Source organism: Urocitellus parryii, chromosome 8, assembly GCF_045843805.1.
Source record: "Urocitellus parryii isolate mUroPar1 chromosome 8, mUroPar1.hap1, whole genome shotgun sequence".
Lineage (NCBI taxonomy): Eukaryota > Metazoa > Chordata > Mammalia > Rodentia > Sciuridae > Urocitellus > Urocitellus parryii.
The window spans coordinates 143,942,585-143,961,958 of NC_135538.1; the positions used below are offsets into that span (position 1 = coordinate 143,942,585).

Below are 19,374 nucleotides of genomic sequence, written 5' to 3' on the forward strand. Positions count from 1 at the left end.
TTCACTATGGTTTTAGACACCTGTTGGCCCTGTTCACTGTGGTTTTAGACACCTGTTGGCCCCTGTTCACTGTGGTTTTAGACAACTGTTGGCCCCTGTTCACTGTGGTTTTAGACACCTGTTCGCCCCTGTTCACTATGGTTGTAGATATCTGTTGGCCCCTGTTCACTGTGGTTTTAGACACCTGTTGGCCCCTGTTCACTGTGGTTTTAGACACCTGTTGGCCCCCTGTTCACTGTGGTTTTAGACACCTGTTGGCCCCCTGTTCACTATGGTTTTAGACACCTGTTGGCCCCCTGTTCACTATTGTTTTAGACACCTGTTGGCCCCTGTTCACTATGGTTTTAGACACCTGTTGGCCCCCTGTTCACTGTGGTTTTAGACACCTGTTGGCCCCCTGTTCACTGTGGTTTTAGACACCTGTTGGCCCCCTGTTCACTATGGTTTTAGACACCTGTTGGCCCCCTGTTCACTATGGTTTTAGACACCTGTTGGCCCCTGTTCACTGTGGTTTTAGACACCTGTTGGCCCCTGTTCACTGTGGTTTTAGACACCTGTTGGCCCCTGTTCACTGTGGTTTTAGACACCTGTTGGCCCCCTGTTCACTATGGTTTTAGACACCTGTTGGCCCCTGTTCACTGTGGTTTTAGACTCACCTGTTGGCCCCTGTTCACTATGGTTTTAGACACCTGTTGGCCCCTGTTCACTATGGTTGTAGATATCTGTTGGCCCCTGTTCACTGTGGTTTTAGACACCTGTTGGCCCCCTGTTCACTGTGGTTTTAGACACCTGTTGGCCCCCTGTTCACTGTGGTTTTAGACACCTGTTGGCCCCTGTTCACTATGGTTTTAGACACCTGTTGGCCCTGTTCACTATGGTTTTAGACACCTGTTGGCCCCTGTTCACTATGGTTTTAGACACCTGTTGGCCCCCTGTTCACTATTGTTTTAGACACCTGTTGGCCCCTGTTCACTATGGTTTTAGACACCTGTTGGCCCCCTGTTCACTATGGTTTTAGACACCTGTTGGCCCTGTTCACTATGGTCTTAGACACCTGTTGGCCCCCTGTTCACTATGGTTTTAGACACCTGTTGGCCCCCTGTTCACTATGGTTTTAGACACCTGTTGGCCCTGTTCACTATGGTCTTAGACACCTGTTGGCCCCCTGTTCACTATGGTTTTAGACACCTGTTGGCCCCCTGTTCACTATGGTTTTAGACACCTGTTGGCCCCTGTTCACTATGGTTTTAGACACCTGTTGGCCCCCTGTTCACTATTGGTTTTAGACACCTGTTGGCCCCTGTTCACTATGGTTTTAGACACCTGTTGGCCCCCTGTTCACTATGGTTTTAGACACCTGTTGGCCCTGTTCACTATGGTCTTAGACACCTGTTGGCCCCCTGTTCACTATGGTTTTAGACACCTGTTGGCCCCCTGTTCACTATGGTTTTAGACACCTGTTGGCCCCTGTTCACTATGGTCTTAGACACCTGTTGGCCCCTGTTCACTATGGTTTTAGACACCTGTTGGCCCCCTGTTCACTATGGTTTTAGACACCTGTTGGCCCTGTTCACTATGGTCTTAGACACCTGTTGGCCCCCTGTTCACTATGGTTTTAGACACCTGTTGGCCCCTGTTCACTGTGGTTTTAGACACCTGTTGGCCCTGTTCACTGTGGTTTTAGACACCTGTTGGCCCCTGTTCACTATGGTTTTAGACACCTGTTGGCCCTGTTCACTATGGTCTTAGACACCTGTTGGCCCCTGTTCACTATGGTTTTAGACACCTGTTGGCCCCCTGTTCACTATTGTTTTAGACACCTGTTGGCCCCCTGTTCACTATGGTTTTAGACACCTGTTGGCCCCCTGTTCACTATGGTTTTAGACACCTGTTGGCCCCTGTTCACTATGGTTTTAGACACCTGTTAGCCCATGTTCACTATGGTTTTAGACACCTGTTGGCCCCCTGTTCACTGTGGTTTTAGACACCTGTTGGCCCCTGTTCACTATGGTTTTAGACACCTGTTGGCCCCTGTTCACTACGGTTTTAGACTTTTAGACATCTGTTGGCCCTGTTCACTGTGGTTTTAGACACCTGTTGGCCCCCTGTTCACTATGGTTTTAGACACCTGTTGGCCCCTGTTCACTGTGGTTTTAGACTCACCTGTTGGCCCCTGTTCACTATGGTTTTAGACACCTGTTGGCCCCTGTTCACTATGGTTTTAGACACCTGTTGGCCCCTGTTCACTATGGTTTTAGACACCTGTTGGCCCCTGTTCACTATGGTTTTAGACTCGCCTGTTGGCCCCTGTTCACTATGGTTTTAGACACCTGTTGGCCCCTGTTCACTATGGTTTTAGACACCTGTTGGCCCCTGTTCACTATGGTTTTAGACACCTGTTGGCCCCTGTTCACTATGGTTTTAGACACCTGTTGGCCCCTGTTCACTATGGTTTTAGACACCTGTTGGCCCTGTTCACTGTGGTTTTAGACACCTGTTGGCCCCTGTTCACTATGGTTTTAGACTCGCCTGTTGGCCCCTGTTCACTATGGTTTTAGACACCTGTTGGCCCCTGTTCACTATGGTTTTAGACACCTGTTGGCCTCTGTTCACTGTGGTTTTTAGACTCACCTGTTGGCCCCTGTTCACTGTGGTTTTAGACACCTGTTGGCCCCTGTTCACTGTGGTTTTAGACACCTGTTGGCCCCCTGTTCACTGTGGTTTTAGACACCTGTTGGCCCCCTGTTCACTATGGTTTTAGACACCTGTTGGCCCCCTGTTCACTATTGTTTTAGACACCTGTTGGCCCCTGTTCACTGTGGTTTTAGACACCTGTTGGCCCCTGTTCACTATGGTTTTAGACTCGCCTGTTGGCCCCTGTTCACTGTGGTTTTAGACACCTGTTGGCCCCTGTTCACTGTGGTTTTAGACACCTGTTGGCCCTGTTCACTGTGGTTTTAGACACCTGTTGGCCCCTGTTCACTATGGTTTTAGACACCTGTTAGCCCCTGTTCACTATGGTTTTAGACACCTGTTGGCCCACTGTTCACTATGGTTTTAGACATCTGTTGGCCCCTGTTCACTATGGTTTTAGACACCTGTTGGCCCCTGTTCACTGTGGTTTTAGACTCACCTGTTGGCCCCTGTTCACTATGGTTTTAGACACCCTGTTGGCCCCTGTTCACTATGGTTTTAGACACCTGTTGGCCCCTGTTCACTGTGGTTTTAGACACCTGTTGGCCCCCTGTTCACTATTGTTTTAGACACCTGTTGGCCCCTGTTCACTGTGGTTTTAGACACCTGTTGGCCCCTGTTCACTGTGGTTTTAGACAGCTGTTGGCCCCTGTTCACTGTGGTTTTAGACACCTGTTGGCCCCCTGTTCACTGTGGTTTTAGACACCTGTTGGCCCCTGTTCACTGTGGTTTTAGACACCTGTTGGCCCCTGTTCACTATGGTTTTAGACACCTGTTGGCCCCTGTTCACTATGGTTTTAGACACCTGTTGGCCCTGTTCACTATGGTTTTAGACTCGCCTGTTGGCCCCTGTTCACTGTGGTTTTAGACTCACCTGTTGGCCCCTGTTCACTGTGGTTTTAGACTCACCTGTTGGCCCCTGTTCACTGTGGTTGTAGACACCTGTTGGCCCCCTGTTCACTGTGGTTTTAGACACCTGTTGGCCCCTGTTCACTGTGGTTTTAGACACCTGTTGGCCCCTGTTCACTGTGGTTTTAGACACCTGTTCGCCCTGTTCACTGTGGTTTTAGACACCTGTTGGCCCCTGTTCACTATGGTTTTAGAGAGCTGTTGGCCCCTGTTCACTATGGTTTTAGACACCTGTTGGCCCCCTGTTCACTGTGGTTTTAGACACCTGTTGGCCTCTGTTCACTGTGGTTTTAGACACCTGTTGGCCCCTGTTCACTATGGTTTTAGACACCTGTTGGCCCTGTTCACTGTGGTTTTAGACACCTGTTGGCCTCTGTTCACTGTGGTTTTAGACTCACCTGTTGGCCCTGTTCACTGTGGTTTTAGACACCTGTTGGCCCCTGTTCACTGTGGTTTTAGACACCTGTTCGCCCCTGTTCACTGTGGTTTTAGACACCTGTTGGCCCCTGTTCACTATGGTTTTAGAGAGCTGTTGGCCCCTGTCACTATGGTTTTAGACACCTGTTGGCCCCCTGTTCACTGTGGTTTTAGACACCTGTTGGCCTCTGTTCACTGTGGTTTTAGACACCTGTTGGCCCCTGTTCACTATGGTTTTAGACACCTGTTGGCCCCCTGTTCACTGTGGTTTTAGACTCACCTGTTGGCCCCTGTTCACTATGGTTTTAGACACCTGTTGGCCCCTGTTCACTGTGGTTTTAGACACCTGTTGGCCCTGTTCACTGTGTTTTAGACACCTGTTGGCCCCTGTTCACTATGGTTTTGACACCTGTTGGCCCTGTTCACTGTGGTTTTAGACTCACCTGTTGGCCCCTGTTCACTATGGTTTTAGACACCTGTTGGCCCCTGTTCACTGTGGTTTTAGACACCGGTTGGCCCCTGTTCACTATGGTTTTAGACTCACCTGTTGGCCTCTGTTCACTATGGTTTTAGACACCTGTTGGCCCCTGTTCACTGTGGTTTTAGAGAGCTGTTGGCCCCTGTTCACTATGGTTTTAGACACCTGTTGGCCCCTGTTCACTGTGGTTTTAGACACCTGTTGGCCTCTGTTCACTGTGGTTTTAGACTCACCTGTTGGCCCCTGTTCACTGTGGTTTTAGACTCACCTGTTGGCCCCTGTTCACTGTGGTTTTAGACACCTGTTGGCCCTGTTCACTATGGTTTTAGACACCTGTTGGCCCATGTTCACTATGGTTTTAGACACCTGTTGGCCCATGTTCACTATGGTTTTCAGACACCTGTTGGCCCCTGTTCACTGTGGTTTTAGACACCTGTTGGCCCCTGTTCACTGTGGTTTTAGACACCTGTTGGCCCCTGTTCTCTATGGTTTTAGACTCACCTGTTGGCCCCTGTTCACTGTGGTTTTAGACACCTGTTGGCCCCTGTTCACTATGGTTTTAGACACCTGTTGGCCCCCTGTTCACTATGTTTTAGACACCTGTTGGCCCCCTGTTCACTATGGTTTTAGACTCGCCTGTTGGCCCTGTTCACTATGGTCTTAGACACCTGTTGGCCCATGTTCACTATGGTTTTAGACACATGTTGGCCCCTGTTCACTGTGGTTTTAGACACCTGTTGGCCCCTGTTCACTATGGTTTTAGACACCTGTTGGCCACTGTTCACTATGGTTTTAGACACCTGTTGGCCCCTGTTCACTGTGGTTTTAGACTCACCTGTTGGCCTCCTGTTCACTGTGGTTTTAGACTCACCTGTTGGCCCCTGTTCACTGTGGTTTTAGACTCGCCTGTTGGCCCCTGTTCACTATGGTCTTAGACACCTGTTGGCCCCTGTTCACTATGGTTTTAGACACCTGTTGGCCCCTGTTCACTATGGTTTTAGACACCTGTTGGCCCCTGTTCACTGTGGTTTTAGACACCTGTTGGCCCCTGTTCACTATGGTTTTAGACACCTGTTGGCCCCTGTTCACTGTGGTTTTAGACTCACCTGTTGGCCTCCTGTTCACTGTGGTTTTAGACTCACCTGTTGGCCCCTGTTCACTGTGGTTTTAGACTCACCTGTTGGCCCCTGTTCACTGTGGTTTTAGACACCTGTTGGCCCCTGTTCACTATGGTTTTAGACACCTGTTGGCCCCTGTTCACTATGGTTTTAGACACCTGTTGGCCCCTGTTCACTGTGGTTTTAGACACCTGTTGGCCCCTGTTCACTATGGTTTTAGACACCTGTTGGCCACTGTTCACTATGGTTTTAGACACCTGTTGGCCCCTGTTCACTGTGGTTTTAGACACCTGTTGGCCCCTGTTCACTATGGTTTTAGACACCTGTTGGCCACTGTTCACTATGGTTTTAGACACCTGTTGGCCCCTGTTCACTGTGGTTTTAGACTCACCTGTTGGCCTCCTGTTCACTGTGGTTTTAGACTCACCTGTTGGCCTCCTGTTCACTGTGGTTTTAGACTCGCCTGTTGGCCCCTGTTCACTGTGGTTTTAGACTCACCTGTTGGCCTCTGTTCACTATGGTTTTAGACACCTGTTGGCCCCTGTTCACTATGGTTTTAGACACCTGTTGGCCCCTGTTCACTGTGGTTTTAGACACCTGTTGGCCCCTGTTCACTGTGGTTTTAGACACCTGTTGGCCCCCTGTTCACTATGGTTTTAGACACCTGTTGGCCCCTGTTAACTATGGTTTTAGACACCTGTTGGCCCCCTGTTCACTATGGTTTTAGACACCTGTTGGCCCCTGTTCACTGTGGTTTTAGACACCTGTTGGCCCCTGTTCACTGTGGTTTTAGACACCTGTTGGCCCCTGTTCACTGTGGTTTTAGACACCTGTTGGCCCTGTTCACTGTGGTTTTAGACACCTGTTGGCCCCCTGTTCACTGTGGTTTTAGACACCTGTTGGCCCCCTGTTCACTATGGTTTTAGACAGCTGTTGGCCCCCTGTTCACTATGGTTTTAGACACCTGTTGGCCCCTGTTCACTGTGGTTTTAGACACCTGTTGGCCCCTGTTCTCTATGGTTTTAGACTCACCTGTTGGCCCCCTGTTCACTGTGGTTTTAGACACCTGTTGGCCCCTGTTCACTGTGGTTTTAGACACCTGTTGGCCCCTGTTCACTATGGTTTTAGACACCTGTTGGCCCCTGTTCACTGTGGTTTTAGACACCTGTTGGCCACTGTTCACTATGGTTTTAGACACCTGTTGGCCCCTGTTCACTGTGGTTTTAGACACCTGTTGGCCACTGTTCACTATGGTTTTAGACACCTGTTGGCCCTGTTCACTGTGGTTTTAGACACCTGTTGGCCACTGTTCACTATGGTTTTAGACACCTGTTGGCCCCTGTTCACTATGGTTTTAGACACCTGTTGGCCCCTGTTCACTGTGGTTTTAGACACCTGTTGGCCCCTGTTCTCTATGGTTTTAGACAGCTGTTGGCCCCTGTTCACTATGGTTTTAGACACTGTTGGCCCCTGTTCACTGTGGTTTTAGACACCTGTTGGCCCCTGTTCACTGTGGTTTTAGACACCTGTTGGCCCCCTGTTCACTGTGGTTTTAGACACCTGTTGGCCCCCTGTTCACTGTGGTTTTAGACACCTGTTGGCCCCCTGTTCACTGTGGTTTTAGACACCTGTTGGCCCCCTGTTCACTGTGGTTTTAGACACCTGTTGGCCCCTGTTCACTATGGTTTTAGACACCTGTTGGCCCCTGTTCACTATGGTTTTAGACACCTGTTGGCCCCTGTTCACTATGGTTTTAGACACCTGTTGGCCCCCTGTTCACTGTGGTTTTAGACACCTGTTGGCCCCTGTTCACTATGGTTTTAGACTCACCTGTTGGCCCCTGTTCACTATGGTTTTAGACACCTGTTGGCCCTGTTCACTGTGGTTTTAGACACCTGTTGGCCCCTGTTCACTATGGTTTTAGACACCTGTTGGCCCCTGTTCACTATGGTTTTAGACACCTGTTGGCCCCCTGTTCACTATGGTTTTAGACACCTGTTGGCCCCTGTTCACTGTGGTTTTAGACACCTGTTGGCCCCTGTTCACTATGGTTTTAGACACCTGTTGGCCCCCTGTTCACTATGGTTTTAGACACCTGTTGGCCCCCTGTTCACTGTGGTTTTAGACACCTGTTGGCCCCTGTTCACTGTGGTTTTAGACACCTGTTGGCCCCTGTTCACTATGGTTTTAGACACCTGTTGGCCCCTGTTCACTATGGTTTTAGACACCTGTTGGCCCCTGTTCACTGTGGTTTTAGACACCTGTTGGCCCCTGTTCACTGTGGTTTTAGACACCTGTTGGCCCCTGTTCACTGTGGTTTTAGACACCTGTTGGCCTCTGTTCACTATGGTTTTAGACACCTGTTGGCCCTGTTCACTATGGTTTTAGACACCTGTTGGCCCCCTGTTCACTATGGTTTTAGACACCTGTTGGCCCCCTGTTCACTGTGGTTTTAGACACCTGTTGGCCCCCTGTTCACTATGGTCTTAGACACCTGTTGGCCCCTTTTCACTATGGTTTTAGACACCTGTTGGCCCCTGTTCACTATGGTTTTAGACACCTGTTGGCCCCCTGTTCACTATGGTTTTAGACAGCTGTTGGCCCCCTGTTCACTATGGTTTTAGACACCTGTTGGCCCCTGTTCACTATGGTTTTAGACACCTGTTGGCCCCTGTTCACTGTGGTTTTAGACACCTGTTGCCCCTGTTCACTGTGGTTTTAGACACCTGTTGGCCTCTGTTCACTATGGTTTTAGACACCTGTTGGCCCCTGTTCACTATGGTTTTAGACACCTGTTGGCCCCCTGTTCACTATGGTTTTAGACACCTGTTGGCCCCTGTTCACTGTGGTTTTAGACACCTGTTGGCCCCCTGTTCACTATGGTCTTAGACACCTGTTGGCCCCTTTTCACTATGGTTTTAGACACCTGTTGGCCCCTGTTCACTGTGGTTTTAGACACCTGTTGGCCCCTGTTCACTGTGGTTTTAGACACCTGTTGGCCCCCTGTTCACTATGGTTTTAGACACCTGTTGGCCCCTGTTCACTGTGGTTTTAGACTCACCTGTTGGCCCCTGTTCACTGTGGTTTTAGACTCACCTGTTGGCCCTGTTCACTATGGTTTTAGACACCTGTTGGCCTCTGTTCACTGTGGTTTTAGACTCACCTGTTGGCCCCTGTTCGCTATGGTTTTAGACTCACCTGTTGGCCCCCTGTTCACTGTGGTTTTAGACTCACCTGTTGGCCCCTGTTCACTATGGTTTTAGACTCACCTGTTGGCCCCTGTTCACTATGGTTTTAGACACCTGTTGGCCCCCTGTTCACTATGGTTTTAGACACCTGTTGGCCCCTGTTCACTGTGGTTTTAGACACCTGTTGGCCCCTGTTCACTGTGGTTTTAAACACCTGTTGGCCCCTGTTCACTATGGTTTTAGACACCTGTTGGCCCCCGTTCACTGTGGTTTTAGACACCTGTTGGCCCCCTGTTCACTATGGTCTTAGACACCTGTTGGCCCCTGTTCACTGTGGTTTTAGACACCTGTTGGCCCCTGTTCACTATGGTTTAGACTCACCTGTTGGCCCCTGTTCACTATGGTTTTAGACACCTGTTGGCCCCTGTTCACTGTGGTTTTAGACACCTGTTGCCCCTGTTCACTATGGTTTTAGACACCTGTTGGCCCCTGTTCACTATGGTTTTAGACACCTGTTGGCCCCCTGTTCACTATGGTTATAGACATCTGTTGGCCCCTGTTCACTGTGGTTTTAGACACCTGTTGGCCCCCGTTCACTGTGGTTTTAGACACCTGTTGGCCCCCTGTTCACTATGGTTATAGACATCTGTTGGCCCCTGTTCACTGTGGTTTTAGACACCTGTTGGCCCCTGTTCACTATGGTTTTAGACACCTGTTGGCCCCCTGTTCACTATGGTTTTAGACACCTGTTGGCCCCTGTTCACTGTGGTTTTAGACTCACCTGTTGGCCCCTGTTCACTATGGTTTTAGACACCTGTTGGCCCCTGTTCACTATAGTTTTAGACACCTGTTGGCCCCTGTTCACTATGGTTGTAGATATCTGTTGGCCCCCTGTTCACTGTGGTTTTAGATACCTGTTGGCCCCCTGTTCACTGTGGTTTTAGACACCTGTTGGCCCCCTGTTCACTATGGTTTTAGACACCTGTTGGCCCCTGTTCACTGTGGTTTTAGACACCTGTTGGCCCCTGTTCACTGTGGTTTTAGACACCTGTTGGCCCCCTGTTCACTATGGTTTTAGACACCTGTTGGCCCCTGTTCACTGTGGTTTTAGACTCACCTGTTGGCCCCTGTTCACTGTGGTTTTAGACTCACCTGTTGGCCCCTGTTCACTATGGTTTTAGACACCTGTTGGCCTCTGTTCACTGTGGTTTTAGACTCACCTGTTGGCCCCTGTTCGCTATGGTTTTAGACTCACCTGTTGGCCCCTGTTCACTGTGGTTTTAGACTCACCTGTTGGCCCCTGTTCACTATGGTTTTAGACACCTGTTGGCCTCTGTTCACTGTGGTTTTAGACTCACCTGTTGGCCCCTGTTCGCTATGGTTTTAGACTCACCTGTTGGCCTCTGTTCACTGTGGTTTTAGACTCACCTGTTGGCCTCTGTTCACTATGGTTTTAGACACCTGTTGGCCCCTGTTCACTATGGTTTTAGACACTGTTGGCCCCTGTTCACTGAGGTTTTAGACACCTGTTGGCCCCTGTTCACTGTGGTTTTAGACACCTGTTGGCCCCTGTTCACTATGGTTTTAGACACCTGTTCGCCCCTGTTCACTATGGTTTTAGACACCTGTTGGCCCCTGTTCTCTATGGTTTTAGACAGCTGTTGGCCCCTGTTCACTGTGGTTTTAGACACCTGTTGGCCCCTGTTCACTATGGTTTTAGACACCTGTTGGCCCCTGTTCACTGAGGTTTTAGACACCTGTTGGCCCCTGTTCACTATGGTTTTAGACACCTGTTGGCCCCTGTTCACTATGGTTTTAGACACCTGTTGGCCCCTGTTCACTGAGGTTTTAGACACCTGTTGGCCCCTGTTCACTATGGTTTTAGACAGCTGTTGGCCCCCTGTTCACTGTGGTTTTAGACAGCTGTTGGCCCATGTTCACTATGGTTTTAGACACCTGTTGGCCCCTGTTCACTATGGTTTTAGACAGCTGTTGGCCCCCTGTTCACTGTGGTTTTAGACACCTGTTGGCCCATGTTCACTATGGTTTTAGACACCTGTTGGCCCCTGTTCACTATGGTTTTAGACTCACCTGTTGGCCCCCTGTTCACTGTGGTTTTAGACACCTGTTGGCCCCTGTTCACTATGGTTTTAGACACCTGTTGGCCCCTGTTCACTATGGTTTTAGACACCTGTTGGCCCCCTGTTCACTATGGTTTTAGACTCACCTGTTGGCCCCTGTTCACTGTGGTTTTAGACACCTGTTGGCCCCCTGTTCACTGTGGTTTTAGACACCTGTTGGCCCCTGTTCACTGTGGTTTTAGACACCTGTTGGCCTCTGTTCACTATGGTTTTAGACACCTGTTGGCCCCTGTTCACTGTGGTTTTAGACACCTGTTGGCCCCTGTTCACTGTGGTTTTAGACACCTGTTGGCCCCCTGTTCACTATGGTTTTAGACACCTGTTGGCCCCTGTTCACTATGGTTTTAGACACCTGTTGGCCCCCTGTTCACTATGGTTTTAGACACCTGTTGGCCCCTGTTCACTATGGTTTTAGACACCTGTTGGCCCCTGTTCACTATGGTTTTAGACTCGCCTGTTGGCCCCTGTTCACTGTGGTTTTAGACACCTGTTGGCCCCCTGTTCACTATGGTTTTAGACACCTGTTGGCCCCCCGTTCACTATGGTTTTAGACACCTGTTGGCCCCTGTTCACTATGGTTTTAGACACCTGTTGGCCCCCTGTTCACTATTGTTTTAGACACCTGTTGGCCCCCTGTTCACTGTGGTTTTAGACACCTGTTGGCCCCCTGTTCACTGTGGTTTTAGACACCTGTTGGCCCCTGTTCACTGTGGTTTTAGACTCACCTGTTGGCCCCTGTTCGCTATGGTTTTAGACTCACCTGTTGGCCCCTGTTCACTATGGTTTTAGACTCACCTGTTGGCCCCTGTTCACTATGGTTTTAGACACCTGTTGGCCCCTGTTCACTGTGGTTTTAGACTCACCTGTTGGCCCCTGTTCACTATGGTTTTAGACACCTGTTGGCCCCTGTTCACTGTGGTTTTAGACACCTGTTGGCCCCTGTTCACTATGGTTTTAGACTCGCCTGTTGGCCCCTGTTCACTATGGTTTTAGACACCTGTTGGCCCCTGTTCACTGTGGTTTTAGACACCTGTTGGCCCCTGTTCACTATGGTTTTAGACACCTGTTGGCCCCCTGTTCACTGTGGTTTTAGACAGCTGTTGGCCCCCTGTTCACTGTGGTTTTAGACACCTGTTGGCCCCCTGTTCACTGTGGTTTTAGACACCTGTTGGCCCCTGTTCACTATGGTTTTAGACTCACCTGTTGGCCCCTGTTCACTATGGTTTTAGACACCTGTTGGCCCCTGTTCACTATGGTTTTAGACACCTGTTGGCCCCTGTTCACTGTGGTTTTAGACACCTGTTGGCCCCCTGTTCACTGTGGTTTTAGACTCACCTGTTGGCCCCTGTTCACTATGGTTTTAGACTCGCCTGTTGGCCCCTGTTCACTATGGTTTTAGACACCTGTTGGCCCCTGTTCACTGTGGTTTTAGACACCTGTTGGCCCCTGTTCACTATGGTTTTAGACACCTGTTGGCCCCCTGTTCACTGTGGTTTTAGACAGCTGTTGGCCCCCTGTTCACTGTGGTTTTAGACACCTGTTGGCCCCCTGTTCACTGTGGTTTTAGACACCTGTTGGCCCCTGTTCACTATGGTTTTAGACTCACCTGTTGGCCCCTGTTCACTATGGTTTTAGACACCTGTTGGCCCATGTTCACTATGGTTTTAGACACCTGTTGGCCCCTGTTCACTATGGTTTTAGACTCGCCTGTTGGCCCCTGTTCACTATGGTTTTAGACACCTGTTGGCCCCTGTTCACTGTGGTTTTAGACACCTGTTGGCCCCTGTTCACTATGGTTTTAGACACCTGTTGGCCCCTGTTCACTGTGGTTTTAGACACCTGTTGGCCCCTGTTCACTATGGTTTTAGACACCTGTTGGCCCCCTGTTCACTATGGTTTTAGACACCTGTTGGCCCCCTGTTCACTATGGTTTTAGACACCTGTTGGCCCCTGTTCACTGTGGTTTTAGACACCTGTTGGCCCCCTGTTCACTATGGTTTTAGACACCTGTTGGCCCCTGTTCACTGTGGTTTTAGACACCTGTTGGCCCCCTGTTCACTATGGTTTTAGACACCTGTTGGCCCCTGTTCACTATGGTTTTAGACACCTGTTGGCCCCTGTTCACTATGGTTGTAGATATCTGTTGGCCCCCTGTTCACTATGGTTTTAGACTCACCTGTTGGCCCCTGTTCACTATGGTCTTAGACACCTGTTGGCCCCTGTTCACTATGGTTTTAGACTCGCCTGTTGGCCCCTGTTCACTGTGGTTTTAGACACCTGTTGGCCCCTGTTCACTGTGGTTTTAGACACCTGTTGCCCCTGTTCACTATGGTCTTAGACACCTGTTGGCCTCTGTTCACTATGGTTTTAGACACCTGTTCGCCCCTGTTCACTGTGGTTTTAGACACCTGTTGGCCCCCTGTTCACTATGGTTTTAGACTCACCTGTTGGCCCCTGTTCACTATGGTCTTAGACACCTGTTGGCCCCTGTTCACTATGGTTTTAGACACCTGTTGGCCCCCTGTTCACTATGGTTTTAGACACCTGTTGGCCCCTGTTCACTGTGGTTTTAGACACCTGTTGGCCCCCTGTTCACTATGGTTTTAGACAGCTGTTGGCCCCCTGTTCACTATGGTTTTAGACACCTGTTGGCCCCTGTTCACTATGGTTTTAGACACCTGTTGGCCCCCTGTTCACTATGGTTTTAGACACCTGTTGGCCCCTGTTCCCTATGGTTTTAGACACCTGTTGGCCCCTGTTCACTGTGGTTTTAGACACCTGTTGGCCCCCTGTTCACTGTGGTTTTAGACACCTGTTGGCCCCCTGTTCACTATGGTTTTAGACAGCTGTTGGCCCCCTGTTCACTATGGTTTTAGACACCTGTTGGCCCCTGTTCACTGTGGTTTTAGACACCTGTTGGCCCCCTGTTCACTATGGTTTTAGACACCTGTTGGCCCCTGTTCACTGTGGTTTTAGACACCTGTTGGCCCCTGTTCACTGTGGTTTTAGACACCTGTTCGCCCCTGTTCACTGTGGTTTTAGACACCTGTTGGCCCCTGTTCACTATGGTTTTAGACTCACCTGTTGGCCCCTGTTCACTATGGTTTTAGACACCTGTTGGCCCCTGTTCACTATGGTTGTAGATATCTGTTGGCCCCTGTTCACTGTGGTTTTAGACACCTGTTGGCCCCCTGTTCACTGTGGTTTTAGACACCTGTTGGCCCCCTGTTCACTGTGGTTTTAGACACCTGTTGGCCCCCTGTTCACTATGGTTTTAGACAGCTGTTGGCCCCCTGTTCACTATGGTTTTAGACACCTGTTGGCCCCTGTTCACTATGGTTTTAGACACCTGTTGGCCCCCTGTTCACTATGGTTTTAGACACCTGTTGGCCCCTGTTCACTATGGTTTTAGACACCTGTTGGCCCCTGTTCACTGTGGTTTTAGACACCTGTTGGCCCCCTGTTCACTGTGGTTTTAGACACCTGTTGGCCCCCTGTTCACTATGGTTTTAGACAGCTGTTGGCCCCCTGTTCACTATGGTTTTAGACACCTGTTGGCCCCTGTTCACTGTGGTTTTAGACACCTGTTGGCCCCCTGTTCACTATGGTTTTAGACACCTGTTGGCCCCTGTTCACTGTGGTTTTAGACACCTGTTGGCCCCTGTTCACTGTGGTTTTAGACACCTGTTCGCCCCTGTTCACTGTGGTTTTAGACACCTGTTGGCCCCTGTTCACTATGGTTTTAGACTCACCTGTTGGCCCCTGTTCACTATGGTTTTAGACACCTGTTGGCCCCTGTTCACTATGGTTTTAGACTCACCTGTTGGCCCCCTGTTCACTGTGGTTTTAGACACCTGTTGGCCCCTGTTCACTATGGTTTTAGACACCTGTTGGCCCCTGTTCACTGTGGTTTTAGACACCTGTTCGCCCCTGTTCACTATGGTTTTAGACACCTGTTGGCCCCTGTTCACTGTGGTTTTAGACACCTGTTCGCCCCTGTTCACTGTGGTTTTAGACACCTGTTGGCCCCTGTTCACTATGGTTTTAGACTCACCTGTTGGCCCCTGTTCACTATGGTTTTAGACACCTGTTGGCCCCTGTTCACTATGGTTTTAGACTCACCTGTTGGCCCCTGTTCACTGTGGTTTTAGACACCTGTTGGCCCCTGTTCACTATGGTTTTAGACACCTGTTGGCCCCTGTTCACTATGGTTTTAGACACCTGTTGGCCCCTGTTCACTATGGTTTTAGACACCTGTTGGCCCATGTTCACTATGGTTTTAGACTCACCTGTTGGCCACTGTTCACTGTGGTTTTAGACACCTGTTGGCCCCTGTTCACTATGGTTTTAGACACCTGTTGGCCCCCTGTTCACTATGGTTTTAGACACCTGTTGGCCCCTGTTCACTATGGTTTTAGACACCTTTTGGCCCCTGTTCACTATGGTTTTAGACACCTGTTGGCCCCTGTTCACTATGGTTTTAGACACCTGTTGGCCCCCTGTTCACTATGGTTTTAGACACCTGTTGGCCCCTGTTCACTGTGGTTTTAGACTCACCTGTTGGCCCCTGTTCACTATGGTCTTAGACACCTGTTGGCCTCTGTTCACTGTGGTTTTAGACTCACCTGTTGGCCCCTGTTCACTGTGGTTTTAGACACCTGTTGGCCCCCTGTTCACTGTGGTTTTAGACACCTGTTCGCCCCTGTTCACTATGGTTGTAGATATCTGTTGGCCCCTGTTCACTATGGTTTTAGACACCTGTTGGCCCCTGTTCACTATGGTTTTAGACACCTGTTCGCCCCTGTTCACTGTGGTTTTAGACACCTGTTGGCCCCTGTTCACTATGGTTTTAGACTCACCTGTTGGCCCCTGTTCACTATGGTCTTAGACACCTGTTGGCCTCTGTTCACTATGGTCTTAGACACCTGTTGGCCTCTGTTCACTGTGGTTTTAGACACCTGTTGGCCCCTGTTCACTGTGGTTTTAGACACCTGTTGGCCTCTGTTCACTGTGGTTTTAGACACCTGTTGGCCCCTGTTCACTGTGGTTTTAGACACCTGTTGGCCCCCTGTTCACTATGGTTTTAGACACCTGTTGGCCCTGTTCACTATGGTTTTAGACTCACCTGTTGGCCCCTGTTCACTGTGGTTTTAGACTCACCTGTTGGCCCCTGTTCACTGTGGTTTTAGACACCTGTTGGCCCCCTGTTCACTGTGGTTTTAGACACCTGTTGGCCCCTGTTCACTATGGTTTTAGACACCTGTTCGCCCCCTGTTCACTGTGGTTTTAGACACCTGTTGGCCCCTGTTCACTGTGGTTTTAGACACCTGTTGGCCCCTGTTCACTGTGGTTTTAGACAGCTGTTGGCCCCTGTTCACTATGGTCTTAGACACCTGTTGGCCCCTGTTCACTGTGGTTTTAGACACACCTGACCCCCCTTTCACTATGGTTTTAGACACCTGTTGGCCCCTGTTCACTATGGTTTTAGACACCTGTTGGCCCCTGTTCACTGTGGTTTTAGACACCTGTTGGCCCCTGTTCACTGTGGTTTTAGACACCTGTTGGCCCCTGTTCACTGTGGTTTTAGACTCACCTGTTGGCCCCCTGTTCACTGTGGTTTTAGACACCTGTTGGCCCCTGTTCACTATGGTTTTAGACACCTGTTGGCCCCTGTTCACTGTGGTTTTAGACACCTGTTGGCCCCTGTTCACTATGGTTTTAGACACCTGTTGGCCCCTGTTCACTATGGTTTTAGACACCTGTTGGCCCCTGTTCACTATGGTTTTAGACACCTGTTGGCCCCTGTTCACTATGGTTTTAGACTCGCCTGTTGGCCCCTGTTCACTATGGTTTTAGACACCTGTTGGCCCCTGTTCACTATGGTTATAGACACCTGTTGGCCCCTGTTCACTGTGGTTTTAGACACCTGTTGGCCCCTGTTCACTATGGTTTTAGACAGCTGTTGGCCCCTGTTCACTATGGTCTTAGACACCTGTTGGCCCCTGTTCACTGTGGTTTTAGACACACCTGACCCCCCTTTCACTATGGTTTTAGACACCTGTTGGCCCCTGTTCACTATGGTTTTAGACTCACCTGTTGGCCCCTGTTCACTATGGTTTTAGACACCTGTTGGCCCCTGTTCACTGTGGTTTTAGACACCTGTTGGCCCCTGTTCACTATGGTTTTAGACACCTGTTGGCCCCTGTTCACTGTGGTTTTAGACACCTGTTGGCCCCTGTTCACTGTGGTTTTAGACACCTGTTGGCCCCTGTTCACTGTGGTTTTAGACACCTGTTGGCCCCCGTTCACTGTGGTTTTAGACACCTGTTGGCCCCTGTTCACTATGGTTTTAGACACCTGTTGGCCCCTGTTCTCTATGGTTTTAGACACCTGTTGGCCTCTGTTCACTATGGTTTTAGACACCTGTTGGCCCCTGTTCACTGTGGTTTTAGACACCTGTTGACCCCTGTTCACTATGGTTTTAGACACCTGTTGGCCTCTGTTCACTATGGTTTTAGACACCTGTTGGCCCCTGTTCACTGTGGTTTTAGACACCTGTTGCCCCTGTTCACTATGGTTTTAGACACCTGTTGGCCCCCTGTTCATTATGGTTTTAGACACCTGTTGGCCCCCTGTTCACTGTGGTTTTAGACTCACCTGTTGGCCCCCTGTTCACTATGGTTTTAGACGCCTGTTGGCCCCTGTTCACTATGGTTTTAGACTCACCTGTTGGCCCCCTGTTCACTATGGTTTTAGACACCTGTTGGCCTCTGTTCACTGTGGTTTTAGACTCACCTGTTGGCCCCCTGTTCACTATGGTTTTAGACACCTGTTGGCCCCCTGTTCACTGTGGTTTTAGACTCACCTGTTGGCCCCCTGTTCACTGTGGTTTTAGACTCACCTGTTGGCCCCCTGTTCACTATGGTTTTAGACACCTGTTGGCCCCTGTTCACTGTGGTTTTAGACACCTGTTGGCCCCTGTTCACTGTGGTTTTAGACACCTGTTGGCCCCTGTTCACTGTGGTTTTAGACACCTGTTGGCCCCCTGTTCACTATGGTTTTAAACACCTGTTGGCCCTGTTCACTATGGTCTTAGACACCTGTTGGCCCCTGTTCACTATGGTTGCAGACTCACCTTCACTACCTTACAGCCTGTGTTTTCCCTTCTTTGCAGACCCTTCATGTGACCTCTGCATACATGCCTGTGAGGTGGGGAGCTGCGAGGGGAAGCTGAACATGCCCACAGGACTTTGGTTTCTGTCGCTACTGGCCCAGCCTCTTCGCCTCCCTGCGGGTCCAGCTGAAATGAGATTCCGAGGGACACCTTAGTGCAAGCTGTTCCCTGCCAGGAGCTCAGCACAGGGGCGGAGGCCGGCAGGATGGCCAGCCAGCCCCCCGAAGACACCTTGGAGTCGCAGGGGTCCGACGAGCTCGAGTGCAAGATCTGCTACAGCCGGTACAACCTGAGGCAGAGGAAGCCCAAAGTGCTGGGCTGCTGCCACCGGGTGTGTGCCAAATGCCTCTACAAGATCATAGACTTTGGGGACTCCCCGCAAGGTGTCATCGTCTGCCCTTTCTGCAGGTTCGAAACGTGCCTGCCCGATGACGAGGTCAGCAGCCTGCCCGACGACAACAACATCCTTGTCAACTTGACTTGTGGCGGCAAAGGGAAGAAGTGCCTGCCGGAGAACCCCACCGAGCTGCTGCTGACCCCCAAGAGGCTGGCCTCCCTGGTTAGCCCTTCCCACACGGCCTCCAACTGCCTGGTGATCACCATCATGGAGGTGCAGAGGGAAAGCGCCACGTCCCTGAGCGCCAGCCCCGTGGTGGAATTCTACAGGCCTGCGAGTTTCGACTCTGTCACCACCGTGTCCCACAACTGGACTGTGTGGAACTGCACCTCCCTGCTGTTTCAGACGTCCATCCGGGTGTTGGTGTGGTTGCTGGGCTTGCTCTACTTCAGCTCCCTGCCCTTAGGGATCTACTTACTGGTGTCCAAGAAAGTCACCCTTGGGGTCGTCTTTGTCAGCCTGGTCCCTTCGAGCCTTGTCATCCTCATGGTGTACGGCTTTTGCCAGTGCGTCTGTCACGAGTTTCTAGACTGTATGTCACTTCCCTCGTAATCCATAGGCAAAGCCAGCAGTTCACACGCTGCCGTGGAGGTCGGGGGGTTGTGGGGGTCGGGCACTTGATGGTGTGTTTTCTTTCATGTTCTTTAAGGTTTCTGTTCACGGCTGGAACAGCCTGGGTCCTAGGTCTGTGGCCTGTTCCCATCCAGGTGTGGACTGGTGGGTGCTCCCGTGTGCGCGGTTGTCCACTTCTCCCGGGGGTTAGCCAGGCAGCTGTGTAGGCCCGGCCCTCGTGGAGCCCCGAGGGGTCCCCCAGGTCTTCCAGACACACCCCAGGGTGAGGTGTGCTGGGTGCCAGAG

General features: G+C 50.6%; 1 protein-coding gene across 1 annotated transcript; it reads left to right on the forward strand.

Moving 5' to 3' along the window:
• Positions 1-18,324: 18,324 nt before the first annotated feature.
• Positions 18,325-19,068, forward strand: Rnf182 (ring finger protein 182). The gene has a single exon (XM_026384566.2). The coding sequence runs from the start codon at positions 18,325-18,327 to the stop codon at positions 19,066-19,068; it is 744 nt and encodes a 247-aa protein (XP_026240351.2).
• The last annotated feature ends 306 nt before the right edge of the window (positions 19,069-19,374 follow it).